General features: G+C 51.4%; 1 protein-coding gene across 1 annotated transcript in view; it reads left to right on the top strand.

The window, feature by feature from the left end:
- Positions 1-1,513, top strand: part of SLC29A3 (solute carrier family 29 member 3) — a 42,651-nt gene extending 41,138 nt beyond the window's left edge. The window contains exon 6 of the mRNA XM_007454692.1: positions 105-1,513. Coding sequence (XP_007454754.1) covers positions 105-756 — 652 coding nt within the window. The 3' untranslated portion in view covers positions 757-1,513. The remainder of the gene's footprint in view (positions 1-104) is intronic.
- The last annotated feature ends 19,192 nt before the right edge of the window (positions 1,514-20,705 follow it).

Below are 20,705 nucleotides of genomic sequence, written 5' to 3'. Positions count from 1 at the left end.
GTGCGCGCCCAAAAACCCCCCCCCCCCCCCCCCCGGCCTTGTCTCTGAAAATCCCGAGTGACCCTGCTTTCCAGCCCCTCTTACCACTAGCCTCTCTCCTGCAGGTACTATATGAGGCCTGTCTGGCCAGCTGTGTTTTCTGGTGAAGAGCAGCTGCCCCAGGACTCCCCCAATCCCCCTTTGGTGGCCCCTGGATCCAGCGACTCCCAGACGCCACCCCTCCGCCCCATCTTGAAGAAGACTGCCGGCCTGGGCTTCTGCATCATCTACCTCCTCTTCATCACCAGCCTCGTCTTCCCCGCCATCTCCAGCAACATCGAGTCCCTCAGCAAGGGCTCGGGCTCGCCGTGGAGCACCAAGTTCTTTGTCCCCCTCACTGCCTTCCTCCTGTACAACTTTGCCGACCTGTGCGGCCGGCAGATCACAGCCTGGATCCAGGTACCAGGGCCCAGGAGCAAGGTGCTCCCCGGGCTTGTGCTCCTCCGGACCTGTCTCGTTCCCCTCTTTGTGTTCTGCAACTACCGGCCCCGCGTCCACCTGCACACGGTGGTCTTCCAGTCTGACGTGTACCCAGTGCTCTTCACCTCTCTGCTGGGGCTCAGCAACGGCTACCTCAGCACCCTGGCTCTCATCTATGGGCCCAAGATCGTGCCCAGGGAGCTGGCCGAGGCCACTGGGGTGGTGATGTCCTTTTACACGTGCTTGGGCCTGGTGCTCGGCTCAGCGTGCTCTGCCCTGCTCGTGCACCTCATCTAGGAGGGGCGATGGCTAGACCTCGGTGCTGTGCGATGCCTGGGAGCCTCAGCAAGATGGGCAGGAAGTGCCAGGAGGGCCCAGGCGGCGAGCAGGAAGGGCTGGAGTTGGGCTCTGCAGAGCACAGATCACACCCGGGCCTCGTTGCTGCCAGGGAGCTGGGACCAGTGCTGTCGCCGGGACCAGGTAGACATTCCAGATACTTTGACAGATGTCCTGAGATATTTTGAGGACCAAAGACACCTGAATAAGACACAGTTACAAGTTACACAGAAAGCTCCTGGCCGATGGGTACTTTCTGCCTGTTGTTATTCCCTCTTGGGGAAGGTGTTGCCAGTGTTCGGCTCTTGAGTTGTTACAGGGTGAGTGCCAAGACCGTCTACAGGCCCTTTGCCTTCTCCCAGCCTTGCTCCTTCCAGCTGATGGCAAGATGCGAGACTCCCTAGCCCTCCCTACCCGGAGGAGGTTCCCCTGGGGTGGCCAGTCCTCTGGCCTAAGACCCAAGCCTGTGCAGACCCCCACTTTCCACCAACCAGACTGGGAACCCTGGGAAGACAGGCCTTCCAGGAGCCCTTCCTCCCCTGGACATTGGCTCCAGAGGGCCTCCCTGCTGTGCCCAGGACCAAGTATGTCAGGCCTGGATTTCAAACAGGGATGCTTAAAGTGGTCTATGGCCTGGGTCGGGGCAGGGTTTAGTGTCCATGTTTACAGTATGTCAAGGCCATTGGTTCAAGGGCCTAATAAATACCTGGGTATTTAATGAAAGCCTTATTGGTGGCTGTTTTAGGGTCTTGGCGGGAAACAGCATACTCAAATTGAGTAATTTAAGGATATTTGAAGAGTGGGTGTAGGAACCCTAAGGGGTTATGCATTATATCCCAGAAGCACTGGGCTGGCCAAAAAGTGCTTTCGGGTTTCTCCGTAAGACGTTGGCCAACCCAATAGTAAGGCTGCTCTACCCCAGGCCTGAAGGGAGGGACACGTCCAGCCTGCTGTGACCCACAGGAGGCGTGTTCCCTCCTCCCGTCCATCTCCTCCGCGCCCCTGTGGACTGAGTCACAGCCAAGGAGCAGGCGGAAGATGGAGACTGGACTGGAGGGGCAGAGGGGGCCAGTAGCCCCTTCACCTTTCTAGGTTGGTTTATTATGAACATCAGCTGAGCTCTGAAGCTTTAGTCAACAGAATTAGGTGTTGCTTTGTCCTGGTTTTTTCTGGACACAGTCGTATATTTTGTAGCTGTTGTTTCAAAAGGCAACCCCTCAGGTTCTGAGGCCTGCACACACTTGTGACTGCCTGACGTGAGTAGTAATTTATATTTTTTCAGGTTCCTTGAAGGCTCCCGCAAGGCTGTTCCTTGGGGGAGCAGGCTGACATGGGAATCCGAGAGAGGAAGGAACTAGATCAGACCAGGAGTTTTCTCAAGAGCTGTGCAGGAAGCACAGAGCTTGCCCCGAGAAGTGGCAAAACCCTGAGAGCCGTGAATCAACCGGCTCCTGCTCTGAAGCGCACCGGATCCGAGGTGTCCTGTGGACAGCTGATAAAGCCAGGAAGCAGTCAGTAATCCACCCAGTGGCAGCAGTTTATGTTCCCCACCGACTCGGCTGGTACACACTCCCTCTCTTTGGCCAGAGAATTGAAAAGGACACCCTTGAAAGGTTTTCTGAAACTTGATACTTGGAAAATAATTTTTTTTTATTTTAAAAATAAATTCTCCCCTCCCCTTGCAGGAAGTTGAAATCTCCCCCTTGGTTTTTTTTCACTGACTTCAATGCTGTTGATCATTTGGGGCATCTGTCTGGGAGGTGAGGCGACTCATCGCAACCTCAGGTATCTTATAAATAGGGAGCATGTCTGTTTTAAGGTAAAACAGCAGTCTGAGCTCAGGGGTAGGGACCGCCCTGGAGCTAACAGAGGAGGAGGGGTGGGGGCCTCGCATGCTCTGTTGAAGGGGGGTAGCTTTCCCGTTAGTGAGCTGATTTGGAATTAGCGTGGAGTGAATGGGGAAGAGGGTGGCCAGCGTGATGACGTAGCGTTGAGGGGAGCTGAGGAGACGACGGGCTCGCAGTGCCAGCTGTGCTGCCGCGGCCGCTGCCGGAAGAGGGGCCGGTTGCTTGGCTGGTGGGAGGGTTATCCGGGCTTTTGCCCACTTTTCTTTGTTGCTCACTTTAGTGGGCATTTTGCAAAGGATCGTCCCTTCTCAGGGAGGAAGGTAAATAAAAATACATCTCCAAGTAGAGGGGCAGACAGTGGAGTTCAGTCACCCTGGTCCCCCCATTTATCGTAATAGCAGCTCACGGGGATTGTCTGCTCTGGGTCTCAAGTCTCATGTGACCCCGGGAGGCTTGGGGAGCTACCTCAGGTGTTTTGGGGCGTGAACAGAACTTGCTAACGGGAAGGGGATTTTTCAGTGAAAGGCGTGCAGGAGAATCCCTGAGAAGTTGCCTTTGTCTGGTAGGACTCCGATTTAATCCCAGGTGGCAGTTTTAGTGCATGCCCTTGTGTATTTCCATACCATACACATCTTCATTGTCCTCCTTTCGTTCAACAGAGAAAGCTAGAGGCAGCCAACTGACTCTTTAACTAGTGGGTTCCTACATGCATGGGGACATGAGGAGGCTTGAACCAGGTGTGGGTATTATTAGCAAAGCCCATTCTTTCTGCTGTCTTCAGCCCAGTGCTCCTGAGAACATTCGGGACCCTCTAATCAGCTTGGACGTGATGTGAGAAGGGGGGTTACTGCAGGGTCCTGGCTTCTGAGACCATGGCATGCTTTACTACAGAACTTCAGATAGAAGAGAGAAAGCCAAAAGTCAGTTGAAAGATTTTATTCTACTGGAGGTTAAATTTAAAGCCCATGCTCATCTTTCTTTTTAATTGAATTATAGTTGATTTACAATGTGTTAATTACTGCTGTATAGCAAAGTGATTCAGTTATACATATATATATTCATTTTTTATATTCTTTTCTATTATGGTTTATCATAGAATATTGAATATAGTTCTCTGTGCTAGACAGTAGGACCTTTGTTGTTTATCCATTCTAGATATAAAAGCTTACATCTGCTCACCCCAACCTCCCACTCCATCCCTCCCCCAACTGCTTCCCCTTGGCAACCACCAGTCTACTCTCAAGGTCCATGGCTCTGTTTCTGTTTCATACATAGGTTCATTTTTTTGTTTTGTTTTTTGCGGTACGCGGGCCTCTCACCGTTGCGGCCTCTCCCGTTGCAGAGCACAGGCTCCGGACGCGCAGGCCCAGTAGCCATGGCTCACGGGCCCAGCCGCTCTGCGGCACGTGGGATCCTCCCAGACCAGGGCACGAACCCGTGTCCCCTGCATCGGCAGGCAGACCCTCAACCACTGAGCCACCAGGGAAGCCCATAGATAGGTTCATTTGTGTCATGCTTTAGATTCCACATATAAGTGATATCATATGGTATTTGTCTTTCTCTTTCTGACTTAGTTCACTTAGTGTGATAATCTCTAGTTGTATCCATGTTGCTACAAATGGCATTATTTTGTGCTTTTTACGGCTGAGTAGTATTCCATTGTATATATGTACAACATCCTCTTTTTTTCTTTTTTATAAATTTATTTATTTATTTTTGGCTGAGTTGGGTCTTTGTTGCTGCACTCAGACTTTCTCTAGTTGCAGTGAGCAAGGGCTGCTCTTCGTTGCGGTGCACGGGCTTCTCATTGCAGTGGCCTCTCTTGTTGTGCAGCACGGGCTCTAGGCGTGCGGGCTTCAGTAGTTGTGGCGCACGGGCTCTAGACCGCAGGCTCAGTAGTTGTGGCTCACGGGCTTAGTTGCTCCGCGGCATGTGGGATCTTCCCGGACCAGGGCTCAAACCCGTGTCCCCTGCACTGGCAGGCGGATTCTTAACCACTGTGCCACCAGGGAAGTCCAGTACCACATCTTCTTTATCCATTCATCTGTCGATGGACATTTAGGTTGTTTCCGTGTCTTGGCTATTGTGAATAGTGCTGCTATGAACATAGTGGTGCACGTATCTTTTTGGATTGTAGTTTTGTCTGGATGTATGCTCAGGAGTGGGATTGCTGGATCATATGGTAGTTCTATTTTTAGTTTTCTGAGGAACCTCCATATTGTTTCCCACAGTGGCTGCACCAACTTACATTCCCACCAATAGTGTAGGAGGGTTCCTTTTTCTCCACACCCTCTCCAGCCTTTGTGACTTGTAGACTTTTGAATGATGGCCATTCTGACCGGTGTGAGTGGTACCTCATTGTAGTTGTGATTTGCATTTCTCTGATAATTAGCGATGTTGAGCATCTTTTCATGTGCCTATTAAGCCCAGGCTCATCTTAACCCTGTGTGCTTTCTGAATGAAAGTATCTAGTTTCTACTTTACCAGCATCACTTCCTTGGTGGCAGCTTTGTCAGTGCCAGTTATGCCTGCGGTCTGAGTCACTGCTGCTCTCCACCCGTTGGCTGGGGTCAGCCCAATTTCCAGTCCAGCTTTGACCCAGGCAGGATCCCACAAGGAATTTCAGCCCCACTAGCCGGCGGAGGCAGGGACTAGCCACCTGGCCACAGACCCAGGGTACTGGGCAACCTTTCCATCAGCTGCTCAGACTCCTGGCCCAATGCTCCCTGTGCCAGATGCTTTATCTGCATTATTCCCCCATCTGTAGATGAACACAGTGAGGCTCAGAGAGGTTAAGTAACTTACCCAAGATCACTCAGCTACTAAGTGCCCTAGACAAGAAACCTAGGTCTTCCTGAACTCAGAGGTCCTCACCCACCCTGCGCTCATATTCCCATATTGAACCTTCACTTTCTCCTTGGTTCTGTCACCCCTGTTTCTCACTCACGGATTGCTGGAGTGTTCTTCTGAGTAGATATAGTGCCCAGAACCCTGGCCTAGTTGATCTGACTAGTGCAGCTGGCCAGACCCCGTACTGGACTGGGCCCCCATGGATGCAGACCCTGGGCCACGTAAGGCTCACCACTCTGACCACTCCTTGTCAGGCACGGCATCTTGGGCTGCTTCCAGGCCTGCTCTGTCCAGTCCATTTCAGTCCCCAGCCCCTGCCCTCCCGGTCCCATGTCCCCATCTCCCCCACGCCAGCCCCTGGTGCTGAGGTCACCCCAGCGTGACTGCTGCTGATGGACCCGTCTTTGCACCCAGCCCCACCAGGCACTGGCTGTGTGAGTTACGAAGCCACCCTGAGCCAGTTTCCTCATCTGTAAAGGGGGTGATAAGTCCAGGAGTTGTGACTACCCGCGGTGCCAATGAACCGCCCCAGGCAAACCTCATGGCCAGGCAGAGCTGCATCAGCTCACAGCATTTGTAACAAGGTGACTTGAGGGCACAGTGCAAACCCTCTGCTCCCGCCCAGGAGCTGGCCATGCGGGAGTTACAAAGGCAGCATCAGCCTGAGAGGACAACCTCAGTCAGGCTGCTGTGGGCTTGATTCCAAAGGAGAGCAATGACGACGGCCATGCTCTGTGCCCCACAAGAGTCCAGTCAGCTGACCCTGTGCACCCCACTGAGAAGAGTTCCTGTCCTTGACTGCAAGTTAAAGGGAGGTCTGCAGCTTGGGATGGGGGAGTCAGTCATAGCTTCTGATGGCCAGCAGAGGCTGGGATTCTGGTTCTGCCGCCTCCTTAGCTGGGTCACTTTGGCCCAGTCTTGCTGACACCTTCTCCCATCTAAAATGAAAAGTCTCTCAAGGCTGTTGGAAGGATTAAATATGCCCCAGTATTGTAGGTCCGAGTACCTAGCATATAGCAGATCCTCAACAAATGTGTTTTCTTCACACTCTTTGCTGCTGCCTGGACAGTCTGTTGCGATGCCCACCGCCTCCCCCATGGCGGGTACCCTGTACCCAGGGCTCAGTGCCCACCCTTGGTCTGGTCCCCAGGCCCAGCATTTGTCTGGGCCAGCACCTCCAATTCTGATGCCTGCTGTTTGATGCCCAGGCCCCTGCCTGGGTCATGCCTGACCTGGGGCAGGCAGTGTGCACGAGGCAGAAAGCTGGAAATCCAAGACCCCAGACCAAGCTCTGCCCCTCACTCTGATCTTTGGGCAAAAGCCAGTTCACTTTTTTCTAAGCCTCAGCTGGAAAAAATAGACACCCCAACACTTACCCTGCCTTCCTCGTGGACATGTGGCCAGGTACCCAGATGCCCTTTAGAAAGGGCCATCTGGTTGTGTCCAAAATGGTTCCGAGAGTCTGCGCCCTGGAGCCAGGACTGTCTAGGTTTGAGCCCGCACCACTTCCTAGCTGCACGACCACGGGAAAGTTCAACCTTACTGTTCTCTCAAACGACTACGGCGGTGATTGTAGTCCCGGCCTCGCGTCTGGTGGTTGTATACACTGAATGGTAACTAGGAATGCGTATGAAACATTTAGAGTTGAGCCTGGTGCATAATCAGTGCTAATCACCTCCTCCTAGAAGGCTGTGTCTTCAGACCTTGCCTGTTTACCTGACGCGACACTGTCAGTACTAACCCACTGCCCTCGTTTCTCTTCCTCACCGGATGCTGGGCTGGCCTCCGCATCCCAGCTCCTGGCCCCTCCCCTGTACCAGGTGCTGCCCACAGTTGGGGCCAATAGTCTGCTTGGAGGAGCTTCCCCAGGAATGTGGCTTTATGGTGCTGCTCACCCAGTGATGTTTTTATAAAGGGAAAAAGAAGAGAAAGGAAGGGAAGGGAGGAAGGGAGGAGGAATGAAGAGAAAAGAGGAGATGAGGATGGGCTGGGAGTCTGGGGTCTGCTCTAGGATGCAGGCAGGTTTGTGAATGAGAGTAAGAGGGTATCATTTAAGTCTCTTAAGTGCAGAGTTCTGGGAAGATTCCAGCTGTGTCCACTGGCTCTGTCTGGAAAGTACAGATGCTTTCTTTTCCTTTTCTCCTCGCCTACTTGTTTCACCTCTCCACCTTTTTGGTGGAGGCAGCTGGAAAGGCATTTCTGGCCCATGGGATGACACTCTGCTTTGTTATCCCCAGGCGGGGTTTGGTGCCTTTAACCTTAGAAGAGCACTTGTTGGATAAGGTGTTTCTCTGCTGGGCGATGTCACAGACCACAGCTCTAAGGGAGACTCTGTGAGGCACTGGCCTGGCTGAGAGCCTCTGAGCAAGCCTGGCTTCTGTAGCAGGGCAGGGCACGGCCTGCCTCACAGTAAAGGAGGTGCTGATTACTGAGCACCTACAATGGCTAGGCTGTGCCATGTATAAGAACCCTGCCAGGTGGGGCTGGCATCCCATTTCACAGAGAGGGAAACTGGGACTCAGAGGGGTTAAGTCGGCGAGAGGCTGAATTGGAATTCAGACCAGGGCTGTGAGGCTCTGAAGCCTGTCTTCTCTCCTCTCCACTCTGCTGCCTTAGAAGATTGAGAGGGCACTGCCAATTTAAATGGTTTGCAGATCTGAGGAGCCCCAGCCCACGTGCTGGGTGGGCGGAATGGGGTTCCAGGAGGCTGGATTAACCTGTCCAGTGTGAGTGACAACAGGCACCCAGCCTGCTCTCTGTGCCTCTGCGGGATTTGGTGCAGAGTCACTGGTCTTCAGTAACCAAGGCTGCAGTCTTCATGGGCACTTGAACCACAAGCTCACCAAGCTGAGGGCAAGGTTTACAGAGGTGAGATAGAGGCAGGAGCCTCACTGTGTGGACCTGACATGTCAGACGCCTTGCGTGTATCCGCTCCAGGGTACCAAGGAACCAGGGGGCCCACCTTCCCAGACACAGAGCAAAGTGTGACATCCTGGGATCACCACACCTCCTATCCCTGACTTAAACACACACCCAGAGCTGGGAGGGGCCCCGCGGTCACCGAGTCCACACCCTGCCTCTTGGCAGGGCGATACTTGGGTTGCTCTAGACCGGCTGGCACCAGGCCTGTGCTGCCCTGCAGATTCTTCCAGATGGAGTCCCGGAGCCCCAAGGAGACTGAGCATCCTCAGTCCTGCTCTTACTCTGGAAACAGCCTCATGTTCCCAGCACACCTCTCACACACTTCACTCTGGACAGAAGGAGGACATGGGATCTTTTCCCCAGCAGTCTCACCCGACAGCATCCATCCCTGCTGCTCTGGCCCCAGTCCTGCTCTCTGGAGTTTAATGAGCACGGAATGTCTAGTGCGCCTGGACTTCTAAGTCCTTCCTACTTCCTTCTAAGACTCTTAACCCAGGTCTCGACTGGAGACCTCTGGATGGAATGCTAGGTTCACAGAACCCTGAGATCATATTCGGAAGTTGGCGTGCTTGCCGTGGACCAAGGAGCCATAGCTTCCATCAGATTGTCAAAGGGGCCATGTTCCAAGGCTTCAGAGCCCCTGGGTGCCTGGCTACAATGACCTGTCCCATCCGATGGTGTCCCTGTACTGGGCACAGTGCTGAAGGGCAGGACTCTGGAGCCAGGCTGCCTGACTTTGAATCATGACTCTATCTCTTATTGGTGATTTTGGGCAGCTTTCGTAACCTCTCTCAGTTTCCTTATCTATAAAACAGGGTACCTGCCCTCATGGCGTTGTTGTGAAGATTAAATGAGTTAATCCACATAAAGCTCTTCATCTGTGCTAAAGTATTCCTTCTCCCCATCACCCTGTGAAGTTGGCAAGTCAAGGGTGATCCTCACCCCTCTTCTGTTGAAGAACAGTGGAGACTGTAACTGAGGAACAGAGCCTCTGCTGCAAATGCAGCAGGTCCCGCCGGCTAGCCAGTGAGGTCACTGCAGAGAGGAAGTTGGCCTGTGACGCTCTCAGGGGTGGGAGGGCTCCATTTACGGAAGCTGGGAAATAAACTGGATCTGCCAACAGTTTCAGTCACAGGACACAGGAGGCTGGAGGCGGCTTTAGGTATGAGTCAGAAGCCACACAGCCGAATGGGCCTGACACCCTGGCCTGTGAGCATCTCCATGATGGCCTCCTTGAGGCCACCCTGTCTAGTCTGATTTCCAGAGAAACAAGAGCTACCGTTTATCCAGCACTATAAGCCAAGCACGTTAACACGTGATCTTAATCCATTCAATCACACTATGAGGGAGTAGTAGTATCCCCAATTCATCGGTGCCAAAACGAAGATTCAGACATAGCTGCTAAGTAGCAGAACTGCGGTTCAAAGCCAGGTCTGCCGGACTCCAGGACTCCAGCTCCTAAAGATTTTGACAGCAGCAATTTGCATCAGAATCGCCAGAGCACTTGAGACACTGCAGACCGTTGCACCCACCTGCAGGGATTCTGATTTCACAGGTCTGGGGTGGGGCACGAGAATGCGCATTTTTTAACAAGTTCCCAGGCGGTGCTGATGCTGCCGGTCTAGGAACCCCACCTGGAGAACCAAAGGTGCTGGACCACCAGAGACGGATGAGGGGCTGTCAGGAGCTGATGACCTGGCCTGAGCAAACAGAGAGTAAGGGCTCCGTCTGCTCCCGTTCCAGTCGAGGGCTCGGGACTGGAAGGTCTTTAAAGTAGCCAACGCATTGTGGATGCTCGCACGTCGTTCCTTAAGCTGATCACGGATCAGGGCAGAGACAGTGTTTAAGCGCCAAGCTCATCTTCTCCACCAGCCCCCAAGGTTGGCGCCCCGTGGCTTTACTCCTCAGTTGCATCTTTCCCACCTGCTCCCTTCACCATCAATATTCAGGAGGGAGGAGGGAGCGAGAAAGGGTAGGGCCTGAGGGCTGAGTCAGCCCCAGCCCACTGCTTGGAGCTGCAAGTCGGGGGTGCAGGGCCGCCTCCTGCTAGGGGTGCGGTCACACCTCCTACCTGTTCTCCGGCACCCATTAGCTGCTGAGGTGGTATTAACTGTTTTTCATTTTGCTGAGTCTTTGCTGAGACTCAAAAAGGGAAATGAGCCATTACCAGACAGCAGCCCTTTTTGAAACAGAAACTGAACTGACTGCGGTTTCTAATAACATTTTGTGAGCTAGGAATGCAGAAGCCTGGCCTTGCTTTATCAAAGTTGTCTTTGGAGTAGTTGTCTCTGGCTCGCCTTCTGCTCACACAGTTCTGTGAGAAGGGGTGGGAAGGGTCATATGCCAAAATGTGCCAGCCTGTTAGTGCCGCACCAGCTGGTATTTAATGGCGGATCCATAGCCTATTGTGAGGATGTCAGGAAATTCCCCTTTCCTTGCTTTTTGCTGCTCCAGACCTTTGGGCTCTGCCCTGACGGGTAAGGACTAACCAGCTCAATTCTTGAAATAGAGAGCCAGTGTGCAGAGCTCACAATCAGGGGACTTTGGGCAAGTCACTAACCTCCCTGAGCCTTAGTGTGCTTACCTGCAAAATGGGGATATTAATCTTGCATATCTCAAAATCCTGATCAGGGCAGAGTGCCCTGTAAAACTGCAAAGGGTATACAAGATATTAGCTCTTGTTGTTATTATTAAACTACCTGTAGGTCCATTTGTAACCCCATTCCATGGGGCAAGGAATCTGCAGATCTAAGGGGACATGACAGCCTGGAGGTCACACCTCTTCCCCCTTCTGGACCATCCTCTGGGTACCCAGGATCCCTTGCCTAAATGGGCTCAAACTGCAACCAGGACCTGGGCAGGCTCTTTCCTAGGTCCATCCCCCCAGGGGCAGACTGCTCGAGGAACTTCTAGATTCAAGGGATGGCTGTGTGCAAATGGTGCTGAGTTGGGACATATAGGTTGGGGTAGCCACATTGTGCATAGGAGACTTCTCCAGGTGTGGGACAGAGCCATCCATTCCAGAGTCAGAGAATTCCAGATTCAAACCTTCTGGGTTGTTATAACGGTGTATGTGTCAGGGTAGGAGGGAGAATATATTGTATTTAAGTTTGCTACCTGATTTATAACTAACGCATGGTATATGGTTATAACTAACACATGGTATATGGGCCTCCATTTGTAGTCTTGCCCCGGGCCCACAGATGTTCCTTTTTATTACTAGAAGTTTGAATTCCACTTCCTTTGAGCCAAGTCAACCTCTTATTTTCCTCATTGAGTCTATCCTCCTATTTCCTCTTCTCTGTCTTTCTAAATATTCAAAGCCGTGCCTTATTAGAAATGTAGCCAGGACTAGTAGAAATTTGTCGAGATTCCAGGGGCTCCCTTTCTTCTCTTCCTTAAACCATTTCTCACCCACTAGAGACACACAGGACAGACCGTGGGCAGGAACATGAGTCCCCTCGTCGATGGCTGGCCTCCTTTTTGTCTCCTAAGCGGTATCTAGACAGTGGGCATCTGTACCACTTCAGGGTATGAAGATAGAGCTCCATGCTGCTGCCACTATGGTAACCCCTAAACCACGGGGACTAGACGATTCTAAAAAAAGCTATGGGCTCCATCCTGGGGGGTGGGGGAGGCCCAAGAAGCCTAGAATTTTGTACAAGGAGCAACTGTAGGAAGAGGGGTCCTGCCTGGTCCTCTTCCATCTCCATCCTGGAAGGGTGCAGGTCCTCAGGTGACAGAAGGGGCGAAAGATGGTTGCTGAGAGGTAGCAGCCGACGACTGCACGCCATGAGTTGAGGCCCCATCAGGTTCCCCTACCTCTTCCTTGGCTTGCTGTTGCTGGTGTCATTATCCACATTTTGCTCCGTATAAAACCCTTTCCCAATGTCCCCTTTCCTATTCAGATACCCTTTGGCAATGCAGAGACTCTGATGCGGAAGTAGGGCTGCTTGCCTCTGAGTTGTCTCCCCCGCCCAGAAAGTAAGACAGGAAGAGTTGCTCCTTGCCCCCTTGCCCTCTGTGGTCCTGGGAAGATGCAGACAGTAGTCAGACAGCCTTTGGTGCACATCAACTTGCTGAACGGCTGTTTATCTCACCTGTGCCTGAGATGGCTATATGTAGAGGAGGAAGGGCAAGGGGAGACAAGGCTTGCAGCTATCTCCTGCTCCCCACCTGCCCCACAGACCCTGAGAGAATCAGCCCAAATGCTGGCTATTAGACAACTCCAAGGACTCCACCGTTTTTCCAACTGTTGAGAGCGAACTATTGGTACTGTGCTGGGTGAATTTAGGTGCCATCCAGCAGAGCATTAAACAACACAGAATCTCAGCATGGGGAAGTTCTTGCCTTTTCAGTTCTTTCAATCCTAATTATCCATAGGAGGAACTTTCAGTTTAATTTGTGAGTATCTTCAACACCTCGCTAAAACTTGCTTTTTTTTTTTTTTTTTTGCGGTACGCGGGCCTCTCACCGTTGTGGCCTCTCCCGTTGCGGAGTACGGGCTCCGGACGCGCAGGCTCAGCGGCCATGGCTCACGGGTCCAGCCGCTCCGCGGCATGTGGGATCTTCCCGGACCGGGGCACGAACCTGTGTCCCCTGCATTGGCAGGCGGACTCTCAACCACTGCGCCACCAGGGAAGCCCTCTTCTTCCTTTTTAACAAAATGAGATCAGGCCTCAGTTCAAGGTCTTGCCCACTAGAATTGAGAACAATGGTTTGTTTTTATTTGTATTTCTACTTAGAGCTTCGTACCTTCTCTTTATGACAGGTGATTATTGGTTTTCCAGTGAAGTAATGATATACAGTTTGCTTTTTAAAGTAAATTTAAGTAAAGCAGCTGAGTGAACGAATATCAAATTTAAAAGATACAGGTAGTATTTGGATATGGCAAACATCATTCAATTTTATTATTTTAAAGGCAGGGAAACTGAGACGCAGGCAGGAGTCCCCAGAACCCAGGATGGGTAAGTGTCTCTAACATTTAGGAAGGACACAGACATCTATCTTCCCTGGAAACCATAGACTGTGTTCTGCTTGAAGGTCACAGGCTAGGTAAGGCCCCCTTCTAAGTTCAGGCTCGCATTAACTCCTTTCATGGCTGGTGTTTTCACTACTTCCATTTTAGCCAGTAAAAGTGAGAACTTCTGAAGTTACTGATTGTCCCTTTGAAACTCAGGGCACAAACCTGGCCATTTTCGGAGACAAAGGGCTTCATCCCTGTAGCTAGCAGTGACTGGTAGGGCGGAGAGGAATGAGATAAAGATAGAAGTGGAGAGAAGCGTTAAGTAGAAAGTAAAAGACACAGCAGCTTCAGCATTTTTAAGGACCTGAAACTCTGGAGTTGGGCAGCTACATCTCCCAGACTGTCCCTGTCCTAAGTGGACAAAGCAATATGTCTCTGACAAAGCTCTGGCCAAAGTCACCCTTTCGTGCCGATATGACTGTTATTACTTGTTACCATGACTGTGATGATTTGACCACTAACCTTGCTTGAGCACTTAGTAGGTGTCTGGCACTTGGCTAAGATGTGACATCCATCCTCACAAGAAGCCTTTAAGTTAAAACCTTGGCCTCTGGAGCTGCACTCTGGGTTGGAAAACTGGCCTCTTGGAGCTGTGTGACTTAAGGCAAATTAAATCGCTCTCTGAGCCTCAATTTCCTCATCTCAGAATGAGATGGTTCTATAATAGTATGCTTATCAAGGGTAGAAAGTAAGCAGTTAATAACAATGTCACATTATTAATCACTATTAATACTAGCACCAGGAAGACAAAGCTTCTGATAGTCATTCTACCCAAGGTCACAGAGCTGAACCAGGTTGGCTAAATTGGTGGGATAAGTCCAGGAGTGTTTGGGCCTCCGGGCTTCAGGGCCCAGAGCTGGGGTGCCATGGCAGGGGCTACTGGACTGGGGCCCAAGCCGCCCGGTGGGTGCCTCCAGGACCCAGACCCATTTTCTGAGGCTCGGACTGGCCGGAGACTCACACTGCTGTTACCTGCCAGGCGGGATGGGGCGGATCCTCAGCCCCGTGAGGCCGTCCCACCTAGCGACAAGTAGCGATGACCGGCCAGCCGCGGCCAGCCGCTCTCACCTCGGCTGGGAACCGATCCCCATGCCAGCCCTTGAAGCACAGGCCCAAGCGCGCCTTCCGGGAGCCGCGGGGCATGCCGGGAGCCGGTCTGTGCAGCCAATCCCCGCGCGTGGGGCAGGCGGCAGTTGCCCGGCAACGGTGGGGGGGCGCCCAGGCGAGGGGGCGAGGCCTGTAAGGCTGGGAGAGCAAGTGTGGAAGCGGGAGAGGAAGGTGACCTGCAGATCCCAGAGGAGTCTGCTTTTCCAGTCCCCAGTTCCTTCCCTCCTACCTGGACTTGAAGGAAAGAGATTATCAAGACAAATGATAAGAAGCAAGAATAAACCATGGGAACTAATAATAATAAAAAGATATTCATATTGATTGATCACGTACTGAGGGCCTGGCTCTTTACAGGGATTATTTCATTTGATCCTCATTTGATCTTGCAGGGAAAGTATGATTACTGGCCTCATTTTGTAAATGATTAACCGGTGGTTTAGACAGATTAGGCACCTTGCCCAAAGTAACTCAGCTAGAGAGTAGCAAAGCTGGAATTTGAACCGGGTGGTCCTGAACCCAGGTGGTCTGTGTTCTTACTGAGTCAAGCAGTGGACACCCATTTCAATTCAGCAACAGAAGCTGCTATAGGCCTACCTGCAGGGGCCAATCCAGGCTTTCTGGGTCCTGAAGCTTAGACAATTGGGGGGCCCGCTTTAGGAAAAAGAATAACAAATTGCAAATATAAAATCAGGTAGAAAAGAAACTTGTTTAGAATGTAAACAAATCACAACAAAACGCTGGCTAATTTCACAAAAACACCTGACCATGTGAATGTGTTGCTAGGGCCCTACACAAAGGCATCCTTGGCCCTTAGCTCCCACTGAAGTCCTTTATTCAGACGTCAAACTACCTTGCAGGCTTCTCTGACCTTTCCCTGACTACCCTGCATCCCAGCCACAGGCCCTCCCTTGGCTGGGCCCTGGCAATGGGGTTTAGTAGGGCTTTTCTGGCTGTGGCAGCAAGCTTGGCCTGCCCAGTGAGCAAGCTGAAGTGCTAGAGAGTTAACGCCCTTGGTTGGAAGCAGCCCTCAAACACTGATGGACCCAGAACTGGTAACCGTCGGCAGTCAGGTAGGATCACGCTAAGAAATCTTTTATACCAGTGGTTCTTAGGGTGTGGCCCTGCAGCACTTAACCTGTTAGAAATGCACACTCTCAGATCCCACCCTAAACCTACTGAATCAGAAACTCTGGATGGTGGGGCCCAGCAGTTGGTGTTTTAACAAGCCCTCCTAGAGAGCCTGATGCACGCTCAAGTTTGAGAACCACTGTTCTACCACACTGTTTCCCAGAGTTCCCTGTGGCCTGGAGCTCCCGTGTCTACAATGGTAACCTGTTCAATAATACACCTTTTTTTTTGTCTCCTTCCTTCGCTTGTCTCATTTCCTCACTCTTCAACTGGGGCTTCCTAGGATCATCTCCAATAAACTACCTGCACTTGAACCCTTGTCTCGGGTCTGCTTCTAGAGGAACACCAGCACAGGTGAGAACAGGAGGAGATGTCACTGCCCAGTGAGGCGGAGGATGGTGGCTGGCACCCACTGGATGGAGGCTGAATGTTCTGCTAAATGCTTTGCTTTCATTGTCTCATTCCCCACCCCACCCCTCCACGAGGAAATTGGGGTCGGAGGATTTAAGTGGCTTTGAACCCAAGGATTTCAACCCAATTCTGCTTGAGTCCCAACGGTGAGCTCCTTACCCACAAGGGTAGAGGGCCAGCCCACGTTATGTTCACCTGTCACTGCTGCTCTTCTCAGGGCAGTCAGGAATTCAATTCTGTCACGAGACCTGCTACAGTCTCCGACCTTTGGGCAGAGCCAGAGTGCCCACCATGGGATGCTGAGATGATGCGTGCACTGGCCTCACGGACGGCACAGCTGGAGAGGCTCCCTCACTCCAGTGCTGAGGTCCCTTGGGTCCAAGGCTGGTCCCTACGCCCTCCAGCCTGCTGCTGTGCCCAAGCATGTGCCCTTAACTCAGAGCGGGAGGCTTTTCTGTCACAGATACCGACATCTGGCCAGCTCTGCAGCTGAGGGTCCTACTTGTGGGGGCGGTGGGGAAGGGTGTGTGCAGACCCTTGAACTCTGCATCCTCTGATGTTAGAGGCCCTAGGCCGCTTGGTTCTGCACATTTCCAGGAAACTTGGTTCTGCACATTTCCAGGAAACTACAGCTCTCACTCCCATGTCACCTGCCCTAGCCCTCTAGGCTTGTACCCTCAAGAGGAATGGCCTTGCCTTTTCTAGGCCCACAGCACCTGAGGTCCCAGCTGTCTTTCTTGTTAACAATTTCTCTCCACTCCCTCTACCTGTGATCCAGGAACGATGGCTGTGTTAACAGGTGTGGGGTAGATGGGGTAGATGGGGGGATGCCGATGAGAGCACAGAGTCTGGCTCTGCTGTTGTCTTTGGGCGAGTCTTTTTTTTAACTCCCTTTTTTAGCCTTGTTTTTCTCATCTGTAAAGTGGGGAATCCCCCCTCCCCTCCCTCGAGGTTGTTCTAATGACGCTCACAGGAGATAGCAATGCACACATATGACACAGGCATGAGCAGTGATGAGTGCAGTCTGCACCTGGGGCCTCCTGTTCCCTCCATCACAACGAGGAGGGACCTGGGGGCTGGTCTTGTGTTCTCCAGGGCCCTGGTCTGCCAGAAGGCTGCCGGTGATGCCCAAAAGGTAGAGCTCTCCCCAGGACACTGCCAGCCCTCCCTTCAGGGTGGAAGAGACAGAAAGTCTTACTTGGGCAATCACTAGCTTGAGGATGTCTCGATGCCTCACCCTGCCAAAAACAGACACCCGGCTCTTCAGTTGAAATCAGGTCCCTCTAAGATAATTTCTCACCACATATTTGTTTTTCCTTTGTGGCAGTTATCATGAATTATAATTATTTATCTGCCTATTTTTAGACTTTAAAATTTTTTTTATTTATTTTATTTTATTTTTGGCTGCATTGGGTCTTTGTTGCTGCATGCAGGCTTTCTCTAGTTGCGGTGAGCAAGAGATACTCTTCGTTGCGGTGCACGGGCTTCTCATTGTTGTGGCTTCTCTTGTTGCAGAGCACAGGCTCTAGGTGCACAGGCTTCAGTAGTTGTGGCACACGGGCTCAGTAGTTGTAACTCGTGGGCTCTAGAGCACAGGCTCAGTAGTTGTGGCGCACAGGCTTAGTTGCTCTGCGGCATGTGGGATCTTCCTGGACCAGGGTTTGAACCTGTGTCCCTTGTGTTGGCAGGCGGATTCTTAACCACTGTGCCACCAGGGAAGCCCTAGACTTTTTTTAAAATGGAAAATTGTGAACAATTACGAATGAAAGCGGAATAGTACACAGCCCTCATGAACCCACCACCCGGCTTCAACAATTGCCAACTCGGTGCCACTCTTTTTTTTACCTCTTCCCGCACTCACTCCCCCTCCCTGTATTAATCTGAGGCATCATATCATTTCATCTGTAAATATTTTGGTAGGTACCTCTGAATGATTAGGGCTCTTTTATGAAATATAACCACAATGCCATTATTACACTTAAAAAGATGAGCAACAATTTCTTGCTGTGTGATTATTGTTAAATGTTTGTGTCCCTCCACCAGGCTTGGGGCTTCATGAGAGCTTTCTCTCTTGTTCTTGGCTGTATCCGTAGTGCCTGAGAGCTAGCACACTCTTAGTATTTGTCGGATGGATGGATGGATGGATGGATGGATGGATGGATGGGAGAAAGGCAAAGCACGCTGGGGACCCACCTTGCTTTCTGTGGATGCTGCTTCATCCCTTCAACACTGCGGTGTGATCGCTGCCCGGGAGGCCCACAGTCACATACTCCCTCTGACGTGAGCAACACCGTAAAACTCTCAGTTTCTTTCCCTCTCAACCTGCCTTCGGCTTAATCGGGCAGCAAGGCACTAATCCTCTCCTCATGGCTGCAGCCCGCTCCCCCTGTGCACCTAATTCCACCTTCCGACTTAATCATCATCCTTAGTGCTTTCAGTAAGGGGCTTTGCATCTTCAGAGCCCCACTCAGGCATTAGCTGATTACTGTAATCTGTCCGACTCCCAAGGCATCGGCCAGGATGGCACGGGAAGCACAGGGCTTCCTTTATTCTCTTGGAGTCTCAGTTTCCTCATCTGTAATATTGGGTGAGTGGACCTAACTGGCATTGGTATGGGGAGTAAGGAAAATGAAGTAAATAAAGTGCCTGTTCCCTGACACGTCAGAGGCACTCAGGAACGATGATCATTTCCCAGCATAATTCAAGGAATAACTCTCACTGGAGAGCCAAACAGATCTGGATTTGAATCCAGCTTTTGCCACTTAAAGGGAAAATTTTCTGAGCCTCAATTTTCCCATCCTTACAATGGGGGTGATGGTGCCAAACTTTCAGAGTTTGCTAAAGAGAATGAAAAGACATATGTGTCTGTGAGGCACTGGGCAGAGTGCTGGGCACCTAGTAAATGCTAAATAAGTGCTGGTGGTTACTTCTCTTCCCAGAAGGAGGTGGAGGCAGGGGAAGGAGAGGGAGACTGCGGTGCCCCTGGGCAGGTATGGATCACAACTTTTCTCCTCTGTTCCCTAAGGTGTATAGTCAAAGGAGGATGCCTGTTGCACTCACCATTGTATCCCCAGCGCTTTGCCTAGCTGTGTGTTTAGTAATGAATAAGTGAATGAATTTGGTGAGGTGAGGATGTGAATAACACATCTGAACAGGACTGGATAGTTTCTAGAGGACTCAAGATCTTTATCACACAACCAGAGAAGGTAAGCAGGCCAAGGATTATACCCACATGTTACAGATGAAGAAACTGAGGCTCAAGGAGATCAACACTGGATCTGTAAGTGTTAACAGCTGGGGCTAATTCCATGCCAGTTTGGCTCTGTCAGGAAGAGTGTGCCAAGCGTTGGCCTCAGGAAGAGTTGGGCCTCTGTCTTAGGTGGAGTTACAGGTCTTTCCAAGATTTTCTAAAGTTGCAGGGATTCTGCCTGCTATGGCTTTTTCCTCCCACTGTGCCTGGTACGGCCTGTATCCCAGTGCACTTGTTTTTTTCTTTAATTTTCTGGTTGTCTTCATTAGATAAGTTTTTCCCCTCTTTTTCTTTTTTTAATTGAGACGTAATTGACATCCAAGTGCACTTGTTTTTAATTTCTGACAGTTTCAGCTTCAGGGCTGCCATGAAGCCCTGAAGGCTACACACTGTGCAACTCCAGGGGATGGATGCCATTCATCCAGGACAGCAATGAATCCATTCACCATCCATTCACCAGGACAGCAATGAATCACCAAGAGGTAAATCCCACTGTGAAGCCGGAGGTGGCCTTAGGAGGAGATGGGGGGCCCTCCCCAAGTACTGGCTGGACTTTGGTCAGGAGCTCAGCTCCAGGAACCAGGGCTTCTGGGAACTCCCTGGTCTATGCTTGTAGGCAGGGTCAACGTTTGGAGTGTGGACGTCCAGGGGCTGATCTCCACCCTTCTTAGAGATAAGGGTAGGAAAGCCCTGGACCCCGAACCCTAGCTTTAAAACTTGAGGTAGTTTAGGAAAGAGAGAAAGACTCAACCCAGTACTGTATATACTATATTACATATATAAGTAATAACTTAATCTTGATAATAAAACTCTTTGAATAGGCATCATCCACCCATTTTACAGATGACTTAACTGGACACATGGAAGTTAATTAACTTGCCCAAAGGGTCACACAGCAAGGAAGTACAGAGCTGGGATTCAAACTCCAGGCCCCGCTATATTACCTCTGGTTGTAACCTGCGTTTTACAAGGGAGGTAGCTGAGGCCCAGAGAGGGGCAGTGACTTACCCAGGGTCACACAGCCAGCTAGTGACTGAGTAGATACTGAACCCAAGAATCTGGACTCTCAGTCCCAAAACGAGCCCATAAGGGTTCCTGGCCCATCAATTAATATATATTTTTAATGAATTTATTTATTTATTTTTGGCTGCGTTGGGTCTTCGTTGTTGCACGTGGGGTGCGCTTTCTCTAGTTTCGGGGAGCGGGGGGCTGCTCTTTGTTGCCTTGCGTGGGCTTCTCATTACAGTGGCTTCTCTTGTTGCAGAGCACGGGCTCTAGGCGCGCAGGCTTCAGTAGTTGTGACTCGTGGGCTCTAGAGCGCAGGCTCAGTAGTTGTGGCGCACAGGCTTAGTTGCCCCACAGCATGTGG

This window comes from Lipotes vexillifer, unplaced genomic scaffold, assembly GCF_000442215.2.
Source record: "Lipotes vexillifer unplaced genomic scaffold, Lipotes_vexillifer_v1.1 scaffold205, whole genome shotgun sequence".
In the NCBI taxonomy this organism is placed as follows: Eukaryota; Metazoa; Chordata; class Mammalia; order Artiodactyla; family Lipotidae; genus Lipotes; species Lipotes vexillifer.
Note: the sequence above shows the minus strand (reverse complement) of the source record. Positions and strands in the feature narration are given on the sequence as shown.